The sequence below is a fragment of the Solea solea genome, chromosome 18 (genome assembly GCF_958295425.1).
Source record: "Solea solea chromosome 18, fSolSol10.1, whole genome shotgun sequence".
NCBI lineage: Eukaryota > Metazoa > Chordata > Actinopteri > Pleuronectiformes > Soleidae > Solea > Solea solea.
Window position 1 is genome coordinate 10,161,311 of NC_081151.1, and position 22,772 is coordinate 10,184,082.

At 40.6% G+C, this 22,772-nt stretch overlaps 1 protein-coding gene across 1 annotated transcript in view; it reads right to left on the minus strand.

The window, feature by feature from the left end:
- The window catches only part of LOC131444507 (uncharacterized), a 39,350-nt gene that overhangs the window by 4,848 nt on the left and 11,730 nt on the right, over positions 1 to 22,772 (minus strand). Inside the window, exons 3-6 of the mRNA XM_058614871.1 lie at positions 12,736 to 12,897; positions 11,648 to 11,714; positions 2,644 to 2,751; positions 113 to 196 (exon numbers count right to left, since the gene is read on the minus strand). Coding sequence (XP_058470854.1) covers positions 113 to 196; positions 2,644 to 2,751; positions 11,648 to 11,714; positions 12,736 to 12,897 — 421 coding nt within the window. The remainder of the gene's footprint in view (positions 1 to 112; positions 197 to 2,643; positions 2,752 to 11,647; positions 11,715 to 12,735; positions 12,898 to 22,772) is intronic.

The following is a 22,772-nucleotide window of genomic DNA, read 5'->3' on the forward strand; positions in this document are numbered from 1 at the left end:
GATGATTTTAAATCCCCGGTCAAACATTGTGCTGCAGCACAAATTTGAATTGGCGTGTTGGTGTTGGTTGCAGTTGTAGTAGTATAGCCGTGCTGGGAAGCTCGGAGCTCACCTCAGACATCTTGTGTGCTCTGTAGTGAGACTTTGAGCAGTGCAGGAGCTGAGCAGCCAGGTTGCAGTCTTTCCTGTAAAGGTCCTGTAAGAGGCAGAGACATTAATCACCGAACCCACGGGTGAGCACTTGTTAATTTTGGCAGGAGATAGATCAAGTGGATTTTTGTCCGAGGGGGATTATTATTAAGGGGGAAAATCTGCAACATTATGTAATAAGGCTTTCTGAAAAGAGGCTTGATTATTGTGTGTGTGTGTACAACAATACATCTAAAAATAAAACATCCATTCACTATTTATGAGGTGCTCATCAATTAATCATGGGTCACAAGGAAACGTGGCAAAAACTGGGGTAACATGTTGTTATTTGGCATGTACATTCATATTTCCTGAAAGGCAACATTTTTAATACAAAATCTCCAGAATCCTTTGTACAAGAATGGGAGATTCATTATTTAGTGGTCTCTGAAATAATAGTAACGAATCCATCCCGTGAAGATTGTCGAGTTTAATTATTAACACGTCATTTCCCACCTTGCCCTGTTTCACTGAGTCGACGTCAGGGCTGAGCATATTAATAACCACCTTTCTTTTTTCATTTGTAATATTTCCTCTGTCTTCCCATTATAGTCTGTGCTCATTTGAATGGAGCTGCGTTCACTTATCTCCACCTTCCAGTGTTGGAAGCTGCCGTCGTGTCATTTATCTCTTCCTCTGTGCTTTCTTTCCGTAGTGGATGCTTTTCAGACGTGCAGTTGAGGAGCGAGAGCAGAAGCCCGCTGTTCTCTGTGTTTTTGTGCATGCATGTGTTTTTGTATGAGTGGTTCCGCTGTTTTTTTTCTTTTAAATCCATCCATATATAAAGGTCATTTCTTGCTGCACCGATCCAATAACATCAAAGGCCTCTCTCTGACAGCTGTAACTCCCCCGCCCGTTAACCATCACTGCTTTTCAAATCCCCTTATATTGTTTCATTCTGTCGCCTGGGGGACATTTGGGTTCCCTGCAGTTATTGTGGAGGTTTCAAACAGACCATAATGAATATTAGAAACCTCAGTGAAGTCTTAGTTATTGTTCGCCGAGTGGTGTATTTCTCACTATTCGATTAAATGTATTTTCTCACTCAAAAGTGTGTAAGAAACAAACGCTGGTGTGACTGCAGGGCACCTCAGGAAACTACGGTGGCCTTTGCATATCAGAAAGGATGTAAACACAATGTCACAGCTCTTTTCACTCCTCCTTTGTTGATTAATGCATGTGTTTTTGTGGCTAAGGCTGTTTTTCATTCGCGTTGTAAGCGTCCGTTTCATACCGCATGTCCCGTTTGGGCTGCGCTAGAAAAGATGGCCGCCTCTGTCTTAAAGGAATACTTCAAAGATTAGCATTTAGTTTTGTATTACTAGAATAGGGCTAGTATTTTTGAAAAATTGTGCTTCCCAACCTCAGTTTTTCCTGAGTCGAGAAATATCTTCATTCTTTTCTTTGTTACGTGCCCACCAGTGACACTTGGTCCTGTTAGCGTAGCTGTTAGCAAAGATGGTGGACACTGTTTACATTCTAAAAAAACTCTAAAAAGTGCGGAATTAGCGTTTCTGAGGGTTAGGGTTAAGGTTAGTGATTATACACTTATCCAAAAAATACAGTGCTCAACAAATTTATAGGAAAATCTGCCATAAAAACGAGGAAATATTTTAGAAGTCTTTCAAAAACTACAAATGTAATTGTTATTTATTGGGCAAACAACAAACTGAATTCACCTTTTTATACTCGACTCACAGGGCTAATTAATTATGCGTAACATTCAACCACTAAAACAAAATCTTCTGTTCAAGAAGAGTAAGTAAAAAAAACTGTAATTTAACATCTTAATCAAGAATTAATCATGTTTTATAATAATTATATTTTAGCATTAGCATTATAAATGTCCTTTTGGCTACATAGTGGTGTAATAACCATTACAGATACACAAAATAATGATTTTAATTATTACGAATTGTTAATGTAGGGCCGCTTACTTACTTTTACCTTACCTTACTTTTACCTTACTTTTTTGAGTGGTGGTCTAATACTTTTGTTAAGCACTGTATCTGTGGTATATTACATTTTGCCAATAAAAATCCTAAACGGGATCTTAAAGCATAAAAAAGTCATAGTATTGTACATAATACTATGACACATAAAACCTTTCTCCGTAATATACACGTTAAAATCAAAACTACTCTAGACTCTAGTATCTTTTTCACCCATTTCAGATCTAAATGAACCTTGACCCCAATCAGCCTGGACAGATCTGTAGGGAAAACGACCACAGAGAAACCCAAAGAGAAATCTAACCTTACCCAGAGCCCTGAGTAGAAATATTAGTACTGAGAATTTGTCACGAGCTCCAAGCCTCGCAACTCTTAATTCTACCAACCCCTGGGGAAGCCCATTGATCTTATCATAATAAAAGAGTTTATCCCTCTATCTGCTGTCGCTCAGTCAGGCACAAATATGGCAGTGTATATATATGATACAGCTGTGAGAACTCACATTGTCCTCTCTGAGTTTATTAATGGTGATTTTGGCTTCCATGAGGTGGTTGTTGAGGACGATGATCTCGCGGCTGAGGGCTCTCTTTTCCTCTTCATGGTGCTGTGACTGCAGTGGGAAAAAACGATGGAGGAACGAGAAGTTAGAGAAAAAAAGAACGGAAAGAATGACGGAGGTAGGGCCGAGTGGATGAGAAGAAAAGGTGAACAGGGTTAGAGGAAAGAGTTGAACGTTGAGATAACAAGAGAAAGATGAGGGGGCCAGGATTGGAGGAGCAACAGAGGGGGAAAAAAAACAAGATGATAGAGGAGGAGAAGAAAAATGAGGAGACGAGAGTCGTAAGTTACTATCAGTCTGAAGCTGGTGCCAGCAGCAGGTCTTAATTAAAAGAAGATTACGTTGCCAGAGTTCATATCATATCAATTACTCTGGGAGTTAGAGAGAGAGGGAGAGAAAGAGGGGGAAAAAGACTAATGAAACACTCATCCCATTTTCAATTATTAGTGTGAAAGAAATGCAAAATGACATTTCAGTGTCACTAGCAGCGGCGCTGATGTTTGCCTTTGTTTCCATGTTTATGTCCAACAGTCCTGAGGTCACACTCAGGGATTTATATGATTGTGTTTATGATTCATGTCTCCGAAATCAAATCAAAAATCAATCCCTTCATTTGACTAATGGCCTAGGATTCATTTAGGGATACAGTTTGCATTTTTAAACGACACAAAACTCCACTGGGTCAGTCCAGACTATGCAAATACAATATAGTATCTGGCAATATTTAGAACCACAGGAGAATGTATTTCTGTTTTTAATATGTGAGTGTGGAGCATGGAGGTTTGCATCTGATGTTCATGCAGGAGCTGCATATTGCATATTTTGTCACTAACATTTACACTTTTATGACCAATAAACGCGTTATCGCCTTACCTCAGTTTAACTGACCCTATAAATAGTCAACTATTGTCATAACTCATACCATAACCATTGTCTTAATCTGTACAGTAGATATTTGTAATCAATGTTTGTGAAAAGATGAATTGGCAATTCAATTCAATAATCACAATCAATCATAATCAACTTTTACTCATTATAATAATAAGGTGTTGAAGTAATTATCCAATGAAGTATGATTCGTTAGAAAAAATGAAAAAAGAAGAACAAGAAAGTTAGATGTAGGAATTAGCAAAACAGCAGATTTTTGCTAATTCCTACATCTAACTTCCTCTGTGTTTTTACAGCAGTTGTGAGTTGTAATAGATGCATTACTGCCACCTTGTGGCCCAGGGTGTGGATCAGCCATTACGATGTAATCGACGTTTTTAAAATCAAAGAAAATATAGCTTTGTTTCCCTCAACAGATTAGTTTAAAAGACAGTTTAAAGGTTAAAACCCTGATTCCCTGAAACTTTCGTCTGCACTTTTGTCAGATGTGTTCTTTTTTTGACGATATTTACGACAATCTTTTATTGCACAGTAGAGATCATATTATTAGATCGACTGCAGTTAACACAGCGACCTCTAGGGACCAGTAATGTAATGTAGTAAGACACGCACAGAGAGAGAGGAAGAGAAAGATTGCAGCATCAGCATCAGCATCAGCAGCTGCAGCAGTTGACAAATGACCCGCCTCTGAGCACTTGCTCGGCCTCCCACTCCCTCACCTCTGATCTCTCAATAGCGGTGATTGTTTTGAAATGCAGGGCTACACAGGGCTACACATCCAATCTAAGAGGTGGCAATTACTGTCAGTTTAAGCAATAGACCAGCTCGGATTTTCAAATCCAATTCTTTTAGGATCTCATTAATCAGCTGTCAAAACGCGCGGCTCTCTCCGGCACTCGCTCATTCCGCAGCTCATTCCTCTGGATGACTTTTCTTCTGTGACTCCGTGACTGTACAGACGACCACATCAGGACGTGTTTAATAACTCAAATATGTCTTTATCTATGATGTGATGAATGTGTACGAGAATCAGTTCTTCACACAGACGAGAGCAGGCGTAAAAAGGTGCTTTTATTTGTGCAAAACATATATACATATATATATATCTATATATATATATATAGATATATATGTATACATATATAAATAGAATATATATATATATAGAATATATTATTGCAGCTTCTCTTGCCCTTAAATATATAAATATAAAAATACAATGTAAATGATACTGTTTGTCAGTGGTAACACTTTACTTTAAGGTCTAATAACAATATGCTAATAGAATTGTTATGATCTTGTAATAGGGAAGTAGTATTAGTTTACTTCTAAACATGGACCCTCTAAATTGACCATAGGTGTGAGTGTTAGAGTGAAAAGGTTATTTGTCTCTATGTGTCCCTGTGATGGACTGGCGATCTGTCCAGGTTGTGACCCCGTCTATCGCCCTATGTCAGCTGAGATTGGCACAGCTCCCCCTGTGACCCTCATGTGGAGGATAGGTGGTAGAAGATGGATGGATGGATGGATGATGGATGGGTAGTTAATTGTAAATGGTTTGTATTTATATAGCACACTAGTCTTGATGACGACTCTTTAGACTCCTTAGATTTGCCATTCACTTGTTCACTCGCACTATCATCGGGGTTAGGCGCCTTGCCCAAGGACACATCGGCATGTAGGCTAGTGGAGCCGGCATATAAGAGAGGATGGACCCAACTTTATAATAATTGATTGGCAATTTGTAATTGTAAATTTGGTTTGACAAACCTTTTCCCGTGAATGTAGTACACTGATGTAGCCTGCAGTAATTCTTGTTACCGAGCCTTTACTTTGAAATAACAAGGTACTAAAACGAATACCACTGATGTCACTATCATAATATTACCCCCCTGTTACAATTATAATGTTTGTTTCTGTACTGTAGTACAGGTGAAGTGTTAAAGGTAGCTTTAAACAAAAAATATTTAATCTGTTACCTTTACTATGAGTAGCAGGTACCTTGCTCAGGGGTAGACCTGGTAGGGACTCAGACTGGCAACCCTCCAGTTACAAGCCAGGTTCCCAGTGGTATACATACATAACGGCATCAAAGAAAATGAACATGCACATTTTGACATAAAGAGATATCTTTGTCTGTACCTGGTTAGTTGGTTTGGTAGGTAGGTATTTTTTTAATCCTCTGTGGCACATATAAATTGGTCTAAATCAATGACATGAAGACAGCTTTTAAAGTACGTTTCAATAATTGCTGAGGGCTATTTGTTGAATGGAGTTGACACTGTGTATCTGACAAACACAAATGTGTTGTGCGGTAGTTTTCTGCCACAGATTCTGTCTCTTTACTGGACAAATGAAGCCGAAGTCCCGGGAGACGCAATTACTGAAAACTTTGCTTTGGAGCAGAGAACGGAAAGCTCCACTTCAGCTAAATGGGGGTCTTATTTTGAAAGGGTGGTGTGGGGGAGGGAGGAGATAACAAAAACAAATCAGATACTCTAACCTAATTAAAAAAGGATTTTCAAATCAACACAGCGACGTTAATGACTCCCTTTGAACAAAGTTGGAACAGATTTGAGAAACAAATAAGGTAAAGTTAAGTAATGGACACAAAATCTATTATTCTATGCAAATATGCAGAAACTTTAGATCTATATCTAAAGTTTTGTTTAAAATAAATGTAAAGTAGTCCCTGGCTGTAATTAAGAATAGTTTGTTTATGTAAACGTATGAATTTTTTCTCTTCTGTGTTTTCATTATTTCCCTTTATGTGATTAACATATGTAACATTAATGGCACTAATCTGTGAATAATAATAATAATAATCTCTCGCAGACACACGCAGACAAGCCATGACTTGGTTTGTTTAAAACAACAAATGCTTTTATATTCTGTTTATTTTTTTCCACATTTCTCCTTCAGTCTATTTCGATCACACGCCGCGTTTTCATATTGTATAATTGGATTTTCAGCTTTGCAAACAATTACTGGCCTAAACGTCCCACAATAGAGCTTTAGCTGCAGCAAAGAGCCGCTCAGAAGCCTCGGGGATTAGACGACGACCCTGTGTTACGTAATCATAAATTATTCAGATTGGTTATGACAGGAAACCAATCGATATATCTGGATAGAAATGGAATGCAATGTATCTTCTCTGGGATGCAAACTCGCGGCCATAATTCACTATTGATGACCTGACTGATTAATCTTTCAAATGAGAAATCATTTATGAACATAATATGGCCTCTAAATTCTGAGAAATAACAACAAATGTCAATCATGGACTGAGCCAAAGTGACGTCTTAAAATGATCAACTCTAATTAATTATCAGTGCTGAGCGTGGTTAAACGCCTTGTTAATGAAATGTTCATTAAAATGTTAGTTTAAAAATACACCACTTTAAAGCTTTAAAGGAATCAATTCTAAATCTCAATGTTTTAACAGGAATTTGCTGTTTTCTGCTGTAGTTACATGTTTATGAACAGGATTTACCAAATGAAACAAAGACAACATGAGAAGTGAAAAGGAACTCAAATGAAGAAGAGCTTCTGAAAAGCTGAATATTATCCTTTAATGACTTGATTAAACGTGTTATTAGACTAATAATGGGACTGAGTTTAGTGGTGACAGCAACTGGTGAAGTCATTATCTCTATGAGGAGAGTAGTTACTGACCAAGACTGAGTTTCTGTCTGTTCCAGGATGACTTTGTCAACTCTCTTGCAAATGACTGACACTATAATGCAGGGGTGTCAAACATATGGCCCAGGGGCTAGAACCGGTCCACCGCAGAGTTCAATCTGGCCCGCAGGATGAATTTGTGAAATTTTCACAGTATGATTACAATCTAATCATCATGTTAAATACTATATTTTTCAGTTTCAATGTAAAGGGAAACATTTGGAGTTCTTGTTGTTTATAGTTTATCATGGTATTGTGGTGAGTTTGACACCACTGCTATTATTTAGCTTTCAGCACCAAGGACAGCTCCTTCAAAACCCACAGATTCTGGTGTAGAATCAAACTGTTAAATAAAAACTAAACCGCGCACACCTGTCTTTTGTCAAACGGCTCCATGTGCAACAGTTTATCAGCAGATCAGACCAATGCTGACTGAAAGCCCACCAACGTCATCATCATCATCATCATCATCACAGCACGCTTTTTTGTCCCGTCTCCCCTTTGTTCATCTTTGCTTGGCTCTTTATGAAATACTTGTATTCGGGGCTGTTTTTTCAGCTGACCTTGCCGGTTCAGGCCGCTCACAACTTTTAATTACTCGTCTGATTTGAGCGAAAGCTGCCTTTGTACTGCCTGCACTGTTGTCTACAAAGGAAACACACACACTCACTCTTGAAATGTCATTGTGTGACATCACAAGCATCCCAAGGAGGTCATGGCTCTAAAAATAAATAAAAAAAATAAATAAAAAAAACCCTCATATTTTCTGCTGCACGGACAATCCTTTAAAAAAAAAACAACAACAAAAAAAAACATTTTCACACGACTACAATACACTGACAGCAGTGAGCGACGGTGGGAAACTCTCAGTATGTTCCTAATACAACAAAGCGTGAAGGATTACACTGGGACACCACAAGGACACACACTGAGATAGATTGTGTTGCGAACAGCTGTCGCCTGCATGTATCATACCGTATTTTATGTCTATGTTGATTTATTACAACTGTCAACATTAATGAGTTCACAGAGAGTGTGTTTTTGTTTAGTACTTGTCGAGTCTAAAATGTAGAATTTTGTAAAAAAATCTGTAAAAACATCACATTCAAGAGAATTAGTACCAGAGTGTAATTTATTTATTTGTCGGTTTATTTGTTATAGTTAATGAACTCCAGTAGTAAATAAAATGCCAGAAAGAACGTCAGTTCTCTCCAGTAGTGCCTAGGAAGGTAACAGTAAGTATGTAAATAAAGTATGTAAATATATATATTATTCTTATTTTTGAGCCTTATTAAAAATAACCTCACAAGTTATTTTTTTCCCACTGTGCTGCTCGTTTGTCTTGTATAATTAGTCAGCCCTAACAGTGTTAACTTTCCCTTTAACCGCGGGAGATTCCCGTTAAATGTGTTGCTGCTGCAGAGGAAAAAAAACGAGTCAGAGACTTTAAAGAGAATAGTCTGGAAAGAGCATCACTATGTTTCTAACCTCTGAGGAAAAGAACCCTCCCTCCATATTCTATCTGCCTCAATAAGTCATGACCACGTGACACAAGCGCACTGTGTGAATGTGTGAGCGAATGTAGACATGAATTAAGTAGCCATTTTGAGGACTTGAGACTCGTTTGACCAACGTTGGTAAAAGGCCTTTATTGAATATTTACATTTACTGAAATATTGAGGAACTTTGTGAAAACTTTGAATTGGAATGTTTTTTTTTAGCTTATTTAGATGTGAAATATCTGGGAAATCATCTCCATCTTCTATATTCATTTGACCTGATTTGTACCTTGCTTGAGGCGAATTAGGACCTGCTGGATTCTCACAAGAATGACTTTGGACTTGCTTGAGACTTCAGGGTTAAGACTCCACCAAGCCTAGAAAAGTGCTATATAAATACAACCCATTTACCATATTTAATATGGAACTATCCTATCATTCCAAAGATCTAGCTAAATCTGCTCACTGCAGATTTACTGTTGTTCACACTGGCTCAACACACGAGCAACCGACTGCTGGTTTCCTGATGGCCTTCTTCCATTATTGTGTGTGCTGCAGGCAAACGAGCCGCACGGATGAAACGTCTGATGAGATTATGATCCACTTTAATCAGAGTAGTGTAAGTTATCAGGAATGGTCCTCGCCGTAGAGCCGCCTCGTCTTCTTCGCTAACTGGCTGATGAGTCCCAAAGCTCAGGCAGCGAGAGGGGAAAACTCTCCGGGAACTCTCAACCTGATGCAATTGGACAGCTGCTGCTGAGGTGATCAGGACGGCAGTTAGCTGTAATAGTTTTCTAACAGGGTTGCACAGCAGAAAAGACCAATTACTTTGGACATTGATTGCGCTCCCCGTCTTTGATCATGTAATTGCTCCGAGAGAGAAGAGAGCGGTTCTGCTGCTTAACAGGTGTGTTCACATCGATTCAGCGCATTTTTCATTTTTCGGATAAAAGATAGAGAGAGAGTGAGAGAAAACATCATCACTCTTCAAATCTACTTGTGTGTGAAACCCTAACTCATCATGTCATTTATTATAATCCCTGCATTTGAGGATGTTTCTGGTTCTTAGGTTTAATCCCAGTCAGACTTTTTTCCACTCATCTTCCCTTTCAACGCGTAATTCAATTATGTTTGTTTATGCAAATGATGTTAGACCTCGTTGAGTATTTAGCATGAAGGATAAGCGACTGTTCAACTACAACCTTGTTTGGCAATACCGGAGAAACCAGCAAAAGCATTTTTTTTCAGACCTTTCTGCAAAGCAACAGCTCCAAAATGACTGAAGGAATCCACAACTGACAATGTTGGGACGAGGAACACGGTATTCTCATGACTCAGTCATGTGCAACACATACCATACAATAGTGCAATTGTTAAAAAAAACCTATGTAGCCTACAACCAATCATTTAATACAAGATGAATCCCATGATTCAATAAGCTTTTTGCAACCCTTCAGCATTCAGAGATGTCTTTTTAATTTTATTTACTGTCAGGAAGTCAAGAGGATTTCATGTAATACAAAAACAAAAGCTTCTAAAACGGCTTTAAACTGTGTTAGTGGATGAAGCTTTTCGGACACACACAAACTGGTGTGGTTTCCTTAAAAAAACTACAGGACTTCATGTCCTTGAATAGAAAGGTTCCAGGTCAAACCTCGAAGCTCTGGTACTTACAAACCCCACTAGGATTCAGCGCGATTCACTAATATTAACACAAACAAGCACAGCAGTCACAAAGTGTAAGCGTTTTCGGAGAGAAAGGGACTGGAAATGCAGTTAGTCGCACAGCGGCGACTAACTGCGGTGAAGTCTGTAGGAGCAGCGGGAGCCTGGAGGCTCAAGACGCCTGGAGCATATCTGTTCACTTCAGCTACGCTATCATTATTAATGTCTGTGAAAATAACCACCAACAACAGTAATATCAGAATGGGACAAAATAGTGGATCGCAATGTAAATGCCTTGAATTTACAATTCTAGAGAGTCTCATCAGGAAAAATGTGCAGAAACATACAAGTACTTCTATTGACTATACATACTTATTATCATACTAAACCAATTCATCATATTTTTATATCCAAAAATAATTCAAAATCTTAATCTGAAAGGTAATGACAACACTTATAGTGAGTAAAGTACAATATTTCCATCTAAATGTAATGAATATCTAACTGAAATTCAACTAACTAACTACTGTAACTGTTAAATGTTGAGATTTAAGCCATTCCCTGGTAATTGTTGGAGATTAACCCACGTTTTTAGGACTGTTAAGTCTTTTTAACTGATCTACAGTTCGGCATTGTGCGTATATGTATATATACAGTGTATATATATGTATATATAGAGTATATATATGTATGTATATATATACTGTATATATATATATATATATACAGTATATATACACATATATATACTGCATATATAATATACAGTAGAATATTATAATTATACCATTCATTATATTAAAAATGTCTGTATTTTAATCCATCAACTGACCTTTACCCTCTACCGACAAGGAAATAGAAGGGGAAATAATTAAAATGAAGATTTGCAGATATACTAGTGGAAATGTACACGTTTAAATCATAAAGATGAAATAGTATTAAACAATGTTGATAGGTTAATTATTAGGTACGGGATGATAGCACTTGAGAGATGGGATTTTTGGATTGTATCACATTTTACATTTACCGACCGATACTAATTATCTTCATTATAAAATCAGGTCTCTTTCATTTATTTATGTGGAGAAAATAAATTCCTTGATTTGTCTGCTTCCTCACACTTTAGAAAACCAAAGCTTTTGATGATTTATGCGTCAGAAAACAAACCAACACTGATACGTTTGGGTAATGTGGAGGAAAGAGAGTCCTCTTACCGTCCTGTGCATCTTGTCCTCCAAATCCTGGTTGATCCTCTGCAGAGCTGCATAGCCACTCTGGATCCTAATATGAGAGAAAAGGAAAAGACGCTCCAACAAGCTCTGCCAATGACTCAGATAGTTAAAATCAGGGAGAGAGCAAAGGCTGAGCTCTGCTTATAATAAAAAAGAGAGGGGAAGAGGAGAGAGATGGGATTTGTGCACAGCGTGAGAAGATCGAACTCTTGAGTGATGAGGAAAAGTCTCCTGTGCATGACTTAAATGTTTCTCCCCAGAGTTTTAGACAAAAGTTTCAAGTTTGTTTACCAAATGTATTTATACCGTGGTCACAGATCTGTGTGACCACAGGATCTTCCCTAAATTCATAGCGGAACTTGTCTCTAAATGATGAATAATGAAATAATAAATTACAATTTAGTCCAGTGCCAGAGCAGACTGGTTCACTAAAAAATAACACAGTGTTGGATTTCTTCTTAATATGAACACGTTGTGACGCTCGCTGTGATTATGGAAAGTAAAAGAGAAGTAAATACTGGACAACCTCAAACTATAGTCACCTTTTTTTTTTTATGTTTTTTAATATGTGCACACTGAAAGTTTGATTAGTTATCAAATACTGTCTTATTCTTATGGATACAAGAATTATTCAAACATGATCAGACTTTGGAAAGCCATTCAAACCTTAGCCAAGACTTAGAATATATAAGCTTTTGGCATGATATATCAACATCTATGAATACCGGAAATACCTGAGCCTCCATGTTGTCACTGAGGTGCCACAGCCTTCAAAGGCCCAATGTGAGGGTTTATTGGCAGAAATTGAATATATTACCCATAGGTTTGGTTGTATAAGTGTATAATTGGTTATAATGAAATGTAGTTTGGGTTTGGGAAGCCTTAGAATAAGCCTTTTAAATGCATTATTGCCATCTGGTTTGTTTATGCTTATACAGCAGCATGAATGGATGGTGAGGGGCACCATATATCCCACCTGAAATCCTCCGTTAGTCTACAGTCTCATCATTAGATGTCACTAATGTGATCTAAATTACCACTGAATTACACATGCACACACACACACACACCTGCGTAGTTTTTCCGTAAATTTCTCCAGTTCCTCCTGAGCTCGGCGGAGCTCCGTCTCAAGGTACTGCCGAGTGGACTCAAACTCTGTTTCCACCATCTCTAGTTTGTGGGTGGTGTAGGACAGGTGCTTGCGGAGGTCGTCCTTATGGTCATGGAAAGAGCTGCACGGGGGACAGAGGGAGGGGAGTTTAGAACAGGTTTTTTCGAGAAGAACAGCGATGCTTGCGAGACTCGTGGTAAGCAGAGAGAGAGAGAGAGGGAGAAAAGAAAATGCAGAAACAAGCTCAAAAAACAGGGAAGAGAGAGAGAGAGAGAAGTAAATTGTGCATGTGTTTGCATGAGAGCGAGAGAAAAGTCCCAGGCAGGGGGAGGCTGATCATTTCCAATTCACAGGAAGGTTTCCAGGACTGGGAAAGCAGCGCCCACCGTGGGGGGGTAATAGGGTTTCTGTCTGTGGACACAGACGCCGAGTCATTTGTACAAGAAGACGTGGAAATATAGAACGGGCCTCTGCGAGTGTGTGAGTGAAGAGAAGAGAAGAGCATGAGATAGAGTGAGACCAGAGTAGCCAAAGTTTCAACGTCATCATCATCATCATCAACAACTAAATGCCAAACAGCAAAGCAACATTTGACTTGTGCATTTAAAGCATGTTTGAGCGCGGGGGGAGAATTGGGGGTGGGTGGGGGGTGAACACACACTGACAGGCTTGACTCAGGGAATGGCTGTTGTAATGAAAGGCTAGGAAATGGGAAGCAGGGGCATTGTGTGCCCTGGGAGATTAAGCGTTTTGCCAGACTGATGGATATGTGGCTCACTGAGAGGTCTGATGGCTCAGCGGTTGCTTTACAGCAGACACAATGAGAGCAGCCCCCAAGTTTACCTCCGCCCAGAGCCTCGGTTAAGACGGAGAAGCTGCATGCTGCTGGAGGAGGAGGAGGAGGAGGAACTGTTTCCCACTGATATACCTTTATGTCAATAGACGGGAATGGCCGTGCCTAACCTAAGTGTTTATAGCCACCTGGTTTCAGCTCCCGGTTGATGAATAAATCAAGAAGCAGTCAGCGCGTTCACTTCCAAGTAGCAAAAAACAACAACAACCGATCAAGCACAAGAACCACAAACGAGTAATTGGGAATCGTACAGGTGTTTCCAGGCTACGGTAATTGCTCTTCGGTTATCAAATTATCATTTTATTCCCAATAAGTATGAGTTTGAGAGAAATATAACGGTTGGCCTATTTCAGCTTGGTTGTGGTAATCTGTGACTGACAATAATCTGAGTGGTGTTAACTTTGATGTGGAGATGAAGGATGGAAACGAAAACATGCCACATTATGTTCTGAACAGCGTCTTAATGGTCGTGATCTCTGAATATGAATCAATATCCATTCAGTTCCGAATAAATGGAATGAACTCCTCATTCATTCATTCATTCATTCACGAGGCCGATGTCTTCAAACACACCGACTCATCTTACCTTCTTTTCTGGTGTTTGCAACCATTTCTCTGGGTTTTCAGGGCAGTTTTGCCAATATATATTTTTTTCATATTTTTCTCTCCGCTCCAGCGCTCATGTGTGTGTCGCTGTTGCCTCTGCTGCTGCTGCAGCTGCTGCGGCGGCGGCGGCGGCGGCTGGCGAGGATGAGGAGGACACTGGCCGACTGAACGCTGCAGCCACGTTTGAACACTAACCACAAACCAACAGTCAAAGCTCTAAGTCTTGCCTGGGGAGGCAGATAGGAGTTGGCTATCTGTGTTGACCCTGGCAAGAGAGCAGAGAAAGAACAGCTTTGAAGTCCCACAGATTTAGCAGCACATTTACTTCTATTGACTCCAGGGGCAAAAAAAACAAAACAATAACAGAAAGCTATTTTGGAGCAGAACTGGGGGATCAATTAGATTAACTCCAATAAAAAAAAGATCTCAAATAGTATGCAGTAGTTTGAGACAAAAAAAAATGTAACAGTGAATGTAGAAACATTAATTCTTTATTTGGGAACAACTGAAAACAGCCCCCTATAGAAGAGTGAGTTATTTACCAGCTGACCCAGAGGTTATTCCTCAATAAACCGCCGTCATGTGATGAATAAGCGTGCATTTCCATTTTCCATCCTTCATCATTGTTTTGTGGGGCTGGGGCTTGAACTCGGGTCGCGTCTGAATCATAACAGCTTAATAACCTGCCACGGGCGATCATGAAATGCCAAAATAAACCTTTCTAGGTGTAGATCGCTCTCGTTATGCGGCCGCGTCTGACGAGTGTTGGCTGTTATAATTGCAGTGTCTTCTCAAAGCCCTTCTTCATGCTGTTATTGTCAAATATGTCTTACATATAAAGCAACGCCGTCAGAGTATTTGGGAAGGTTTTAGTTTCAAAAACAGAAAGCTATTTTTATTATCATTTTATTTATCCATACTGTATTTCCATGATGCTATATATAGGTTTTCAAAGTACCTACTTGTTTGTTTTAGTTTATATTTTTTGTTCTCCTCTTCTTTGTGCGCTGTCTTTTTCCTATTTTACCCCCTATTTAATGTTTTAGAGTGGCAACACCTCGTTTGATAAAGTACCAAGTGCATCGTAAAAAAGCATAGTCTATGTACCTGGAGTACAGATATTTCAGTAAGTCCACATATTTGGCTTTTAAAGGCCACTATATCCTGCTCTTAAGAGCCATTAAGTAAGCATAAATGCATAAATACAGACAGGGGTTGCCTGCAGCGTAACTTTTTATCAGTCCCCGCAGAGTGGCAGGATAAGAGTTCAAGAACAAATTGGAATGAATGTTTTTGTCGCCTGCTGCATTTTCTAATGGCACCGTTGCTTATTATTTTTAATCTCCCTTCAACAGTAGCTCTGGAAACAATGACAGTTTCTGGAAACACTGTTACGGTTGCTATAGTCATTTTCTTATCTGCAAGTCACAGAGGGAGAGAGAGAGAGAAGAAGATGAAGAGAAATAGCAAAAAAGAAATAGTTGCTGAATTGGTAAGGAACTGTGGTTGTACAGAATTCATCCTCACATGCACACACACACGGTGCAGTGGGTATGAAGTACTGTAACCTCACTGTATCTCAACACTTTTCCGGGGAGATCAACAGAAAATCCTAGAGCCTCAGGTGTTGGTTTGGCAAAGCTGGTCCTCAGAGAAGCTCACGATAGACTCACTGCTGTTTCTCCATCGCCAGAGAAACTCAAAACAGTCAAAAAAGACGAGTAAATCAAACACACGAGTCGCCTCATCAGTACTATGAGGATTCTAACGTCCGGATGGAAAAAATAAAGTCAGTCCTGTGTAAATGAAATACTCATGATCAGAGAACGCACGCGACCCGGGAGTGCAGCAGTGCTGCAGCAAAAGTTTCAAAACACTAATGATAATTCTTTCTCTCTTTCATTAAAACACATATCATAGCCAATCACTCTAGTTTAATTCAGAGAAAGAAAGAGGAAAAAAAAAATCTTAATGGAAAAACTACAAAAGGTCACTCACTAGCAGCAAGCATCAATCTTGGATCTACACAATGGAGCCCTTATGTTGCCTGTGGGTTGATTTACTAGTAATGAGCCATGGGAGTTGAGCGAGGCAGAGGCACAGCCTGCCAGCTACACCAGATACACCAGAGACACCAGATACACCAGAGACACCAGATACACCAGAGACACCAGCTACACCAGAGACCCCAGCTACACCAGATACACCAGATACACCAGCTACACCAGAGACACCAGAGACACCAGCAACACCAGAGACACCAGCTACACCAGAGACACCAGCAACACCAGAGACACCAGAGACACCAGATACACCAGCTACACCAGAGACACCAGATACACCAGAGACACCAGCTACACCAGCTACACCAGAGACACCAGATACACCAGATACACCAGCTACACCAGATACACCAGATACACCAGAGACACCAGATACACCAGATACACCAGCTTCACCAGATACACCAGCTTCACCAGAGACACCAGCTACACCAGAGACACCGGAGACACCAGCTACACCGGAGACACCAGATACACCAGCTACACCAGATACACCAGAGACACCAGCTACACCAGAGACACCAAATACACCAAATACACCAGATACACCAGCTACACCAGAGACACCAGAGACACCAGAGACACCAGAGACACCAGCTACACCAGCTACACCAGATGCACCAGATACACTAGCTACACCAGCTACACCAGATACACCAGCTACACTAGCGACACCAGAGATACCAGATACACCAGCTACACCAGAGACACCAGCTACACCAGAGACACCAGCTACACCAGAGACACCAGCTACACCAACTACACCAGCTACACCAGCTACACCAGCTACACCAGCTACACCAGATACACCAGCTACACCAGCTACACCAGCTACACCAGATACACCAGAGACACCAGCTACACCAGATACACCAGCTACACCAGAGACACCAGATACACCAGATACACCAGAGACACCAGCTACACCAGAGACACCAGCTACACCAGATACACCAGATACACCAGATACACCAGCTACACCAGATACACCAGCTACACCAGAGACACCAGAGACACCAGCTACACCAGATACACCAGCTACACCAGCTACACCAGAGACACCAGCTACACCAGCTACACCAGAGACACCAGCTACACCAGCTACACCAGAGACACCAGATACACCAGAGACACCAGATACACCAGAGACACCAGCTACACCAGAGACCCCAGCTACACCAGATACACCAGATACACCAGCTACACCAGAGACACCAGAGACACCAGCAACACCAGAGACACCAGCTACACCAGAGACACCAGCAACACCAGAGATACCAGAGACACCAGATACACCAGCTACACCAGAGACACCAGATACACCAGAGACACCAGCTACACCAGCTACACCAGAGACACCAGATACACCAGATACACCAGCTACACCAGAGACACCAGAGACACCAGAGACACCAGCTACACCAGAGACACCAGATACACCAGAGACACCAGCTACACCAGAGACACCAAATACACCAAATACACCAGATACACCAGCTACACCAGAGACACCAGAGACACCAGAGACACCAGCTACACCAGAGACACCAGCTACACCAGATGCACCAGATACACTAGCTACACCAGCTACACCAGATACACCAGCTACACTAGCGACACCAGAGATACCAGATACACCAGCTACACCAGAGACACCAGCTACACCAGAGACACCAGCTACACCAACTACACCAGCTACACCAGAGACACCAGCTACACCAGCTACACCAGCTACACCAGATACACCAGCTACACCAGCTACACCAGATACACCAGCTACACCAGCTACACCAGATACACCAGAGACACCAGCTACACCAGATACACCAGCTACACCAGAGACACCAGATACACCAGATACACCAGAGACACCAGCTACACCAGAGACACCAGCTACACCAGATACACCAGATACACCAGCTACACCAGAGACACCAGATACACCAGATACACCAGCTACACCAGAGACACCAGAGACACCAGCTACACCAGCTACACCAGATACACCAGCTACACCAGCTACACCAGAGACACCAGCTACACCAGCTACACCAGAGACACCAGCTACACCAGCTACACCAGAGACACCAGATACACCAGCTACACCAGATACACCAGCTACACCAGCTACACCAGATACATCAGATACACCAGCTACACCAGCTACACCAGAGACACCAGCTACACCAGAGACACCAGAGACACCAGATACACCAGCTACACCAGAGACACCAGATACACCAGCTACACCAGCTACACTAGCGACACCAGAGATACCAGATACACCAGCTACACCAGAGACACCAGCTACACCAGATACACCAGAGACACCAGCTACACCAGAGACACCAGCTACACCAGAGACACCAGATACACCAGCTACACCAGCTACACCAGAGACACCAGCTACACCAGCTATACCAGAGACACCAGATACACCAGCTACACCAGAGACACCAGCTACACCAGCTACACCAGAGACACCAGATACACCAGCTACACCAGATACACCAGCTACACCAGATACACCAGATACACCAGCTACACCAGCTACACCAGAGACACCAGCTACACCAGATACACCAGAGACACCAGCTACACCAGAGACACCAGAGACACCAGCTACACCAGAGACACCAGCTACACCAGAGACACCAGATACACCAGATACACCAGCTACACCAGAGACACCAGATACACCAGATACACCATTCGCAGAATAACATGACATGCCAAATATACAATCCACATTACATTTACAAGTACCTTTTTGTAAACAATTAGCCCTAATAGTGCTGGGATGATTTGTCACAATTCAAAGTAATGCAACTTGTTTGGTTTTAGTGGCTTAAGTACAGTGATGTAATGTAACAAAGTACAAATACTGTGTTTCTGTACTGTAGAAAATTCACGTATCTGTACTTTTTTAAATTTATATTTCTAGCAACTTGTACTTTTACTCCACTACATTTCCTCTATCTCTCTTTCATACTCGTCACTACTAAATAAAACCAGAAGAAGAAGAGTTGGTATTATGGTCTGTATTTATATAGAGCTTTTCTAGTCTTGGCTTTAGGGTACAGTTTTCACCCATTCACCCATTCACACGCTGCAACATGGGTCAAGTGTCTTTGCTCAAGGACACGTATAGACGAGCAGAGGCAGAAATTGAACCCACAACCTTCCAGTTGAAAGACAACTCGCCCTACCAATGAGCCACCACGGCTCGATCCTAACTCACCCATCAAGCCACTTTACAGCACACACACACACACGCCCAGGTTTTGAGCGACGTTGTCTTGTTATGTTGTCACTGCATGTTGTCACCCCTTTTATTGGGTTACGTGGTATTTTGTGACCTTTAAACACATACAGTAAATCAAGTTGTCCCAGCACACAGACTCAAGGGCGCAGTTTTCAAACCCGAGGGCATGGATCACGAATCCAACAATAACAACGTATAAACTGTTCCCCATGAATTTTTACAAATGTTTCTTTTTCCCCTGCCAACCCCAGAGTCTTCAGGTTCTTCAGGGTCTTCAGGGTCTTAGTGTTCAGAGTCCAATACAAAACATTGCTCTCAGGTCCCAGCAGTATAATAAACTCTTAGAGTGTCATTATTACATCTTATATAAAGTACCTAAAAGAAATGCTTGAGTAAAAGTACAGTATTTTACCAGAAAATTACTCTATACGTTCATTTTGCATCACAGTTATGTTTTTGTTGTTGTAAACTATCTATCAAAAACACTTTTACTTTGAAATGGTGTGCAATATCATCCTAAATATTTGTAATTGACAAATCATGACGGGTTATCAAGATACAATTTTCATTTTTAATTACTAAACAGTTAATTTTTACAGAGCTGTTGAACTTTCCTTAACTTGAGCAACCAGACTTGACCAGACTAGAAGCTCATTTTGAGTTTGAGGCCGCTGCCCTAAACCATAAGTAAAAGTCTTAAAGTATATGACATTTACTGTACTGAAGTATCAAAAGTCATTTTCTGATATAAAATGTACTTAAGCTTTAGAAGTAAAAGTGTTAGGATGGTGGCTCAGTGGTAGGGCGAGTTGTCTTTCAACTGGAAGGTTGTGGGTTCCATTCCTTCCTCTGCTAGTCTATACGTATCTTTGAGCAAAGACACTTAAGCCCATGTTGCAGCGTGTGAATGGGTGAAAACTGTAGTGTAAAGCAGCTCATCAAGACCAGAAAAGCTCTATAGAAATATAGACCATAATACCAAGTAAAGTAAAAGTTGCTAGAGATATAAATAACAAAGTAAAGCACAGATATGTGAACTTTGTACTTAAGTACAGAAACTAAGGATTTGTACTTTGTTACATTACAACGCTGTACTGAAGCCACTAAAACCACCGAACAAGTTGAATTAAAATATCAAAGAAAATGTCACTGACTGACTGTTACCGTACAGATACTGATCATAGAAGTCAGGAGGTAAATTTACAGTAAGGACAGAAGTATCACATCTGACCTTATGTCATAACACAAGTGATATCAATCATGGTCCAAGGTTTACAGACTGTTTGTGTTCACTGTCGGGGCTTTTCCACCATTATGCTGTTTTTCCAACACAAAAAGCTCCTGGGGATAAGTGAGTTGATAATGAATACTTTCTCCTGCTGGGCTGTGACTCATCAAACTCCCTTCACTTCCTCGATCCTTTGTATCTTCGCCTTTTTAAAGGCCTGTTGGTCATACCGAGGAGGGTTTGATTAGTGTGAGAAGCTCAGAAGTGTACTGTGTATATCCAGTTTCAGAGGACATAGCAACCTGTTCTGATCAGGAATAGTGTGCGTTCACAAATTGTCAAAACGCATTGCCCCCCTGCTGCCAGCAGTTGAGATCAGATCACACTGGGGGGGGGGCACAGCAGGAGGCTCCACGGGGGGGTTCCTTCTCACCTCATACAGTGGTCTGTGTGCTTTCTCAACATCTCAAGCCATTAAAAGTGCGAGTATAAACCTTTAAATAGTTGGTGAAATTGGGGAGGCTGCAGTTTGTGCGTAAGAGTGTGACGTCGTCATCAAAAGGCTGGTAGTTTGATTCACTTTCCCTGTTCAGGTGTCCTTGAATGAGACCCTGAACCCCGCACTGGCCCTGACGGCTGTGCCGTGCGATAGGTGAGCGCTAAATATAGAAGAGCTGTGTTAAGTACTTAATGCGGTTTGGTACTCGCAGCTCAAAGCGCTTCCAGTCTAGTTCTGCATAGGGCAATGTGTATATATATATATATCTATATATATATATATAGATATATATATATATATGTATATATATATATATCTATATATATATATATATATAGATATATATATATATATGTGTGTGTGAAATGGCTGGATCAAATTTGACACAGTACAGGAGGAGATTTGTAAGCATTGCACTCGTTAAAGGAGCAGGAAGTTTGGAACACATGCTTGTTTACTCAGCTTGAACAGTAGCTACAGAGCGTCTCCTATTAAATTAAAGTTCTAACAAATAGTTCTCATCCAACTTGTTTACTTGAACTTAATTAATTTAGGTGTTACCCGGTAACGTGTTTTTTTTTTAAAAAGAGTTTGTCGACCGTTTTATTTTTACAGTGTAATTTCTTTAGACGTTGGCAGTTTATTCAAAATGTATTAAAAATGACAAATGCAGTCAATTTGAACAATTATGTCTGTCTTTATTGGCCTAGGACTCACCAAGTCTTATGTGTGGTCAATTATTTAATTAATTTTTTTAGTACTGATCAGTCCAGTGACCAGGCGATTAAACAAGTATGAGGTTGGTCTTAGGCTAAAATTGAACTTTAAAATGTGCCGCTCTACTACTCTAATGATAGCTAATCTAATCTAATCTATTTGTTTCTACGCAGCATTTTATTCTACACTTCACCCCTTCAAACAAGCAACAATAGTCAGAGACAGAGAGAGGGAGAGTAGGTGATGATTCACGCAATATTTACTTAAGTGTGTTCAGATCACATTCTGGGTTAAGATCTCTCAATTCCTCCATTGTTAAAATTCACGGGAAGAGAACGAGTTCAGTTCTTACTCACGTTGCCACGACAACACAGTCGTGACATACCTGTGTTCCCTGGCAGTGTAACAGAAGTGATCGCCTCACAGACTGTTAAAATACGACACTATGGAGAGAGAGAGAGACAGAAAAGAAACTGCTCCTCCTGACAGATGAGTAATACATTTAAATTAGATTTTACAGTAAATGTATGGCAGAGAGACAGAGAGCAGAGAGACTACTTAGTAAAAGCATTGCACTTTGATTTACTCATGCCCATGGCAATGTCCCATCTGGTTTCTGTCACTTCCCACTCTGGCGGAGACAAATACGTAATGGATTGCTGTGGAATTTTCCACAAATACAAACTAAATGACAGTAAAGTGGCGAGATTTTCATTTAGCCTCATTTAGCCTCACCGCCACTCGCGTTTATTTCAGTCCAGTCAT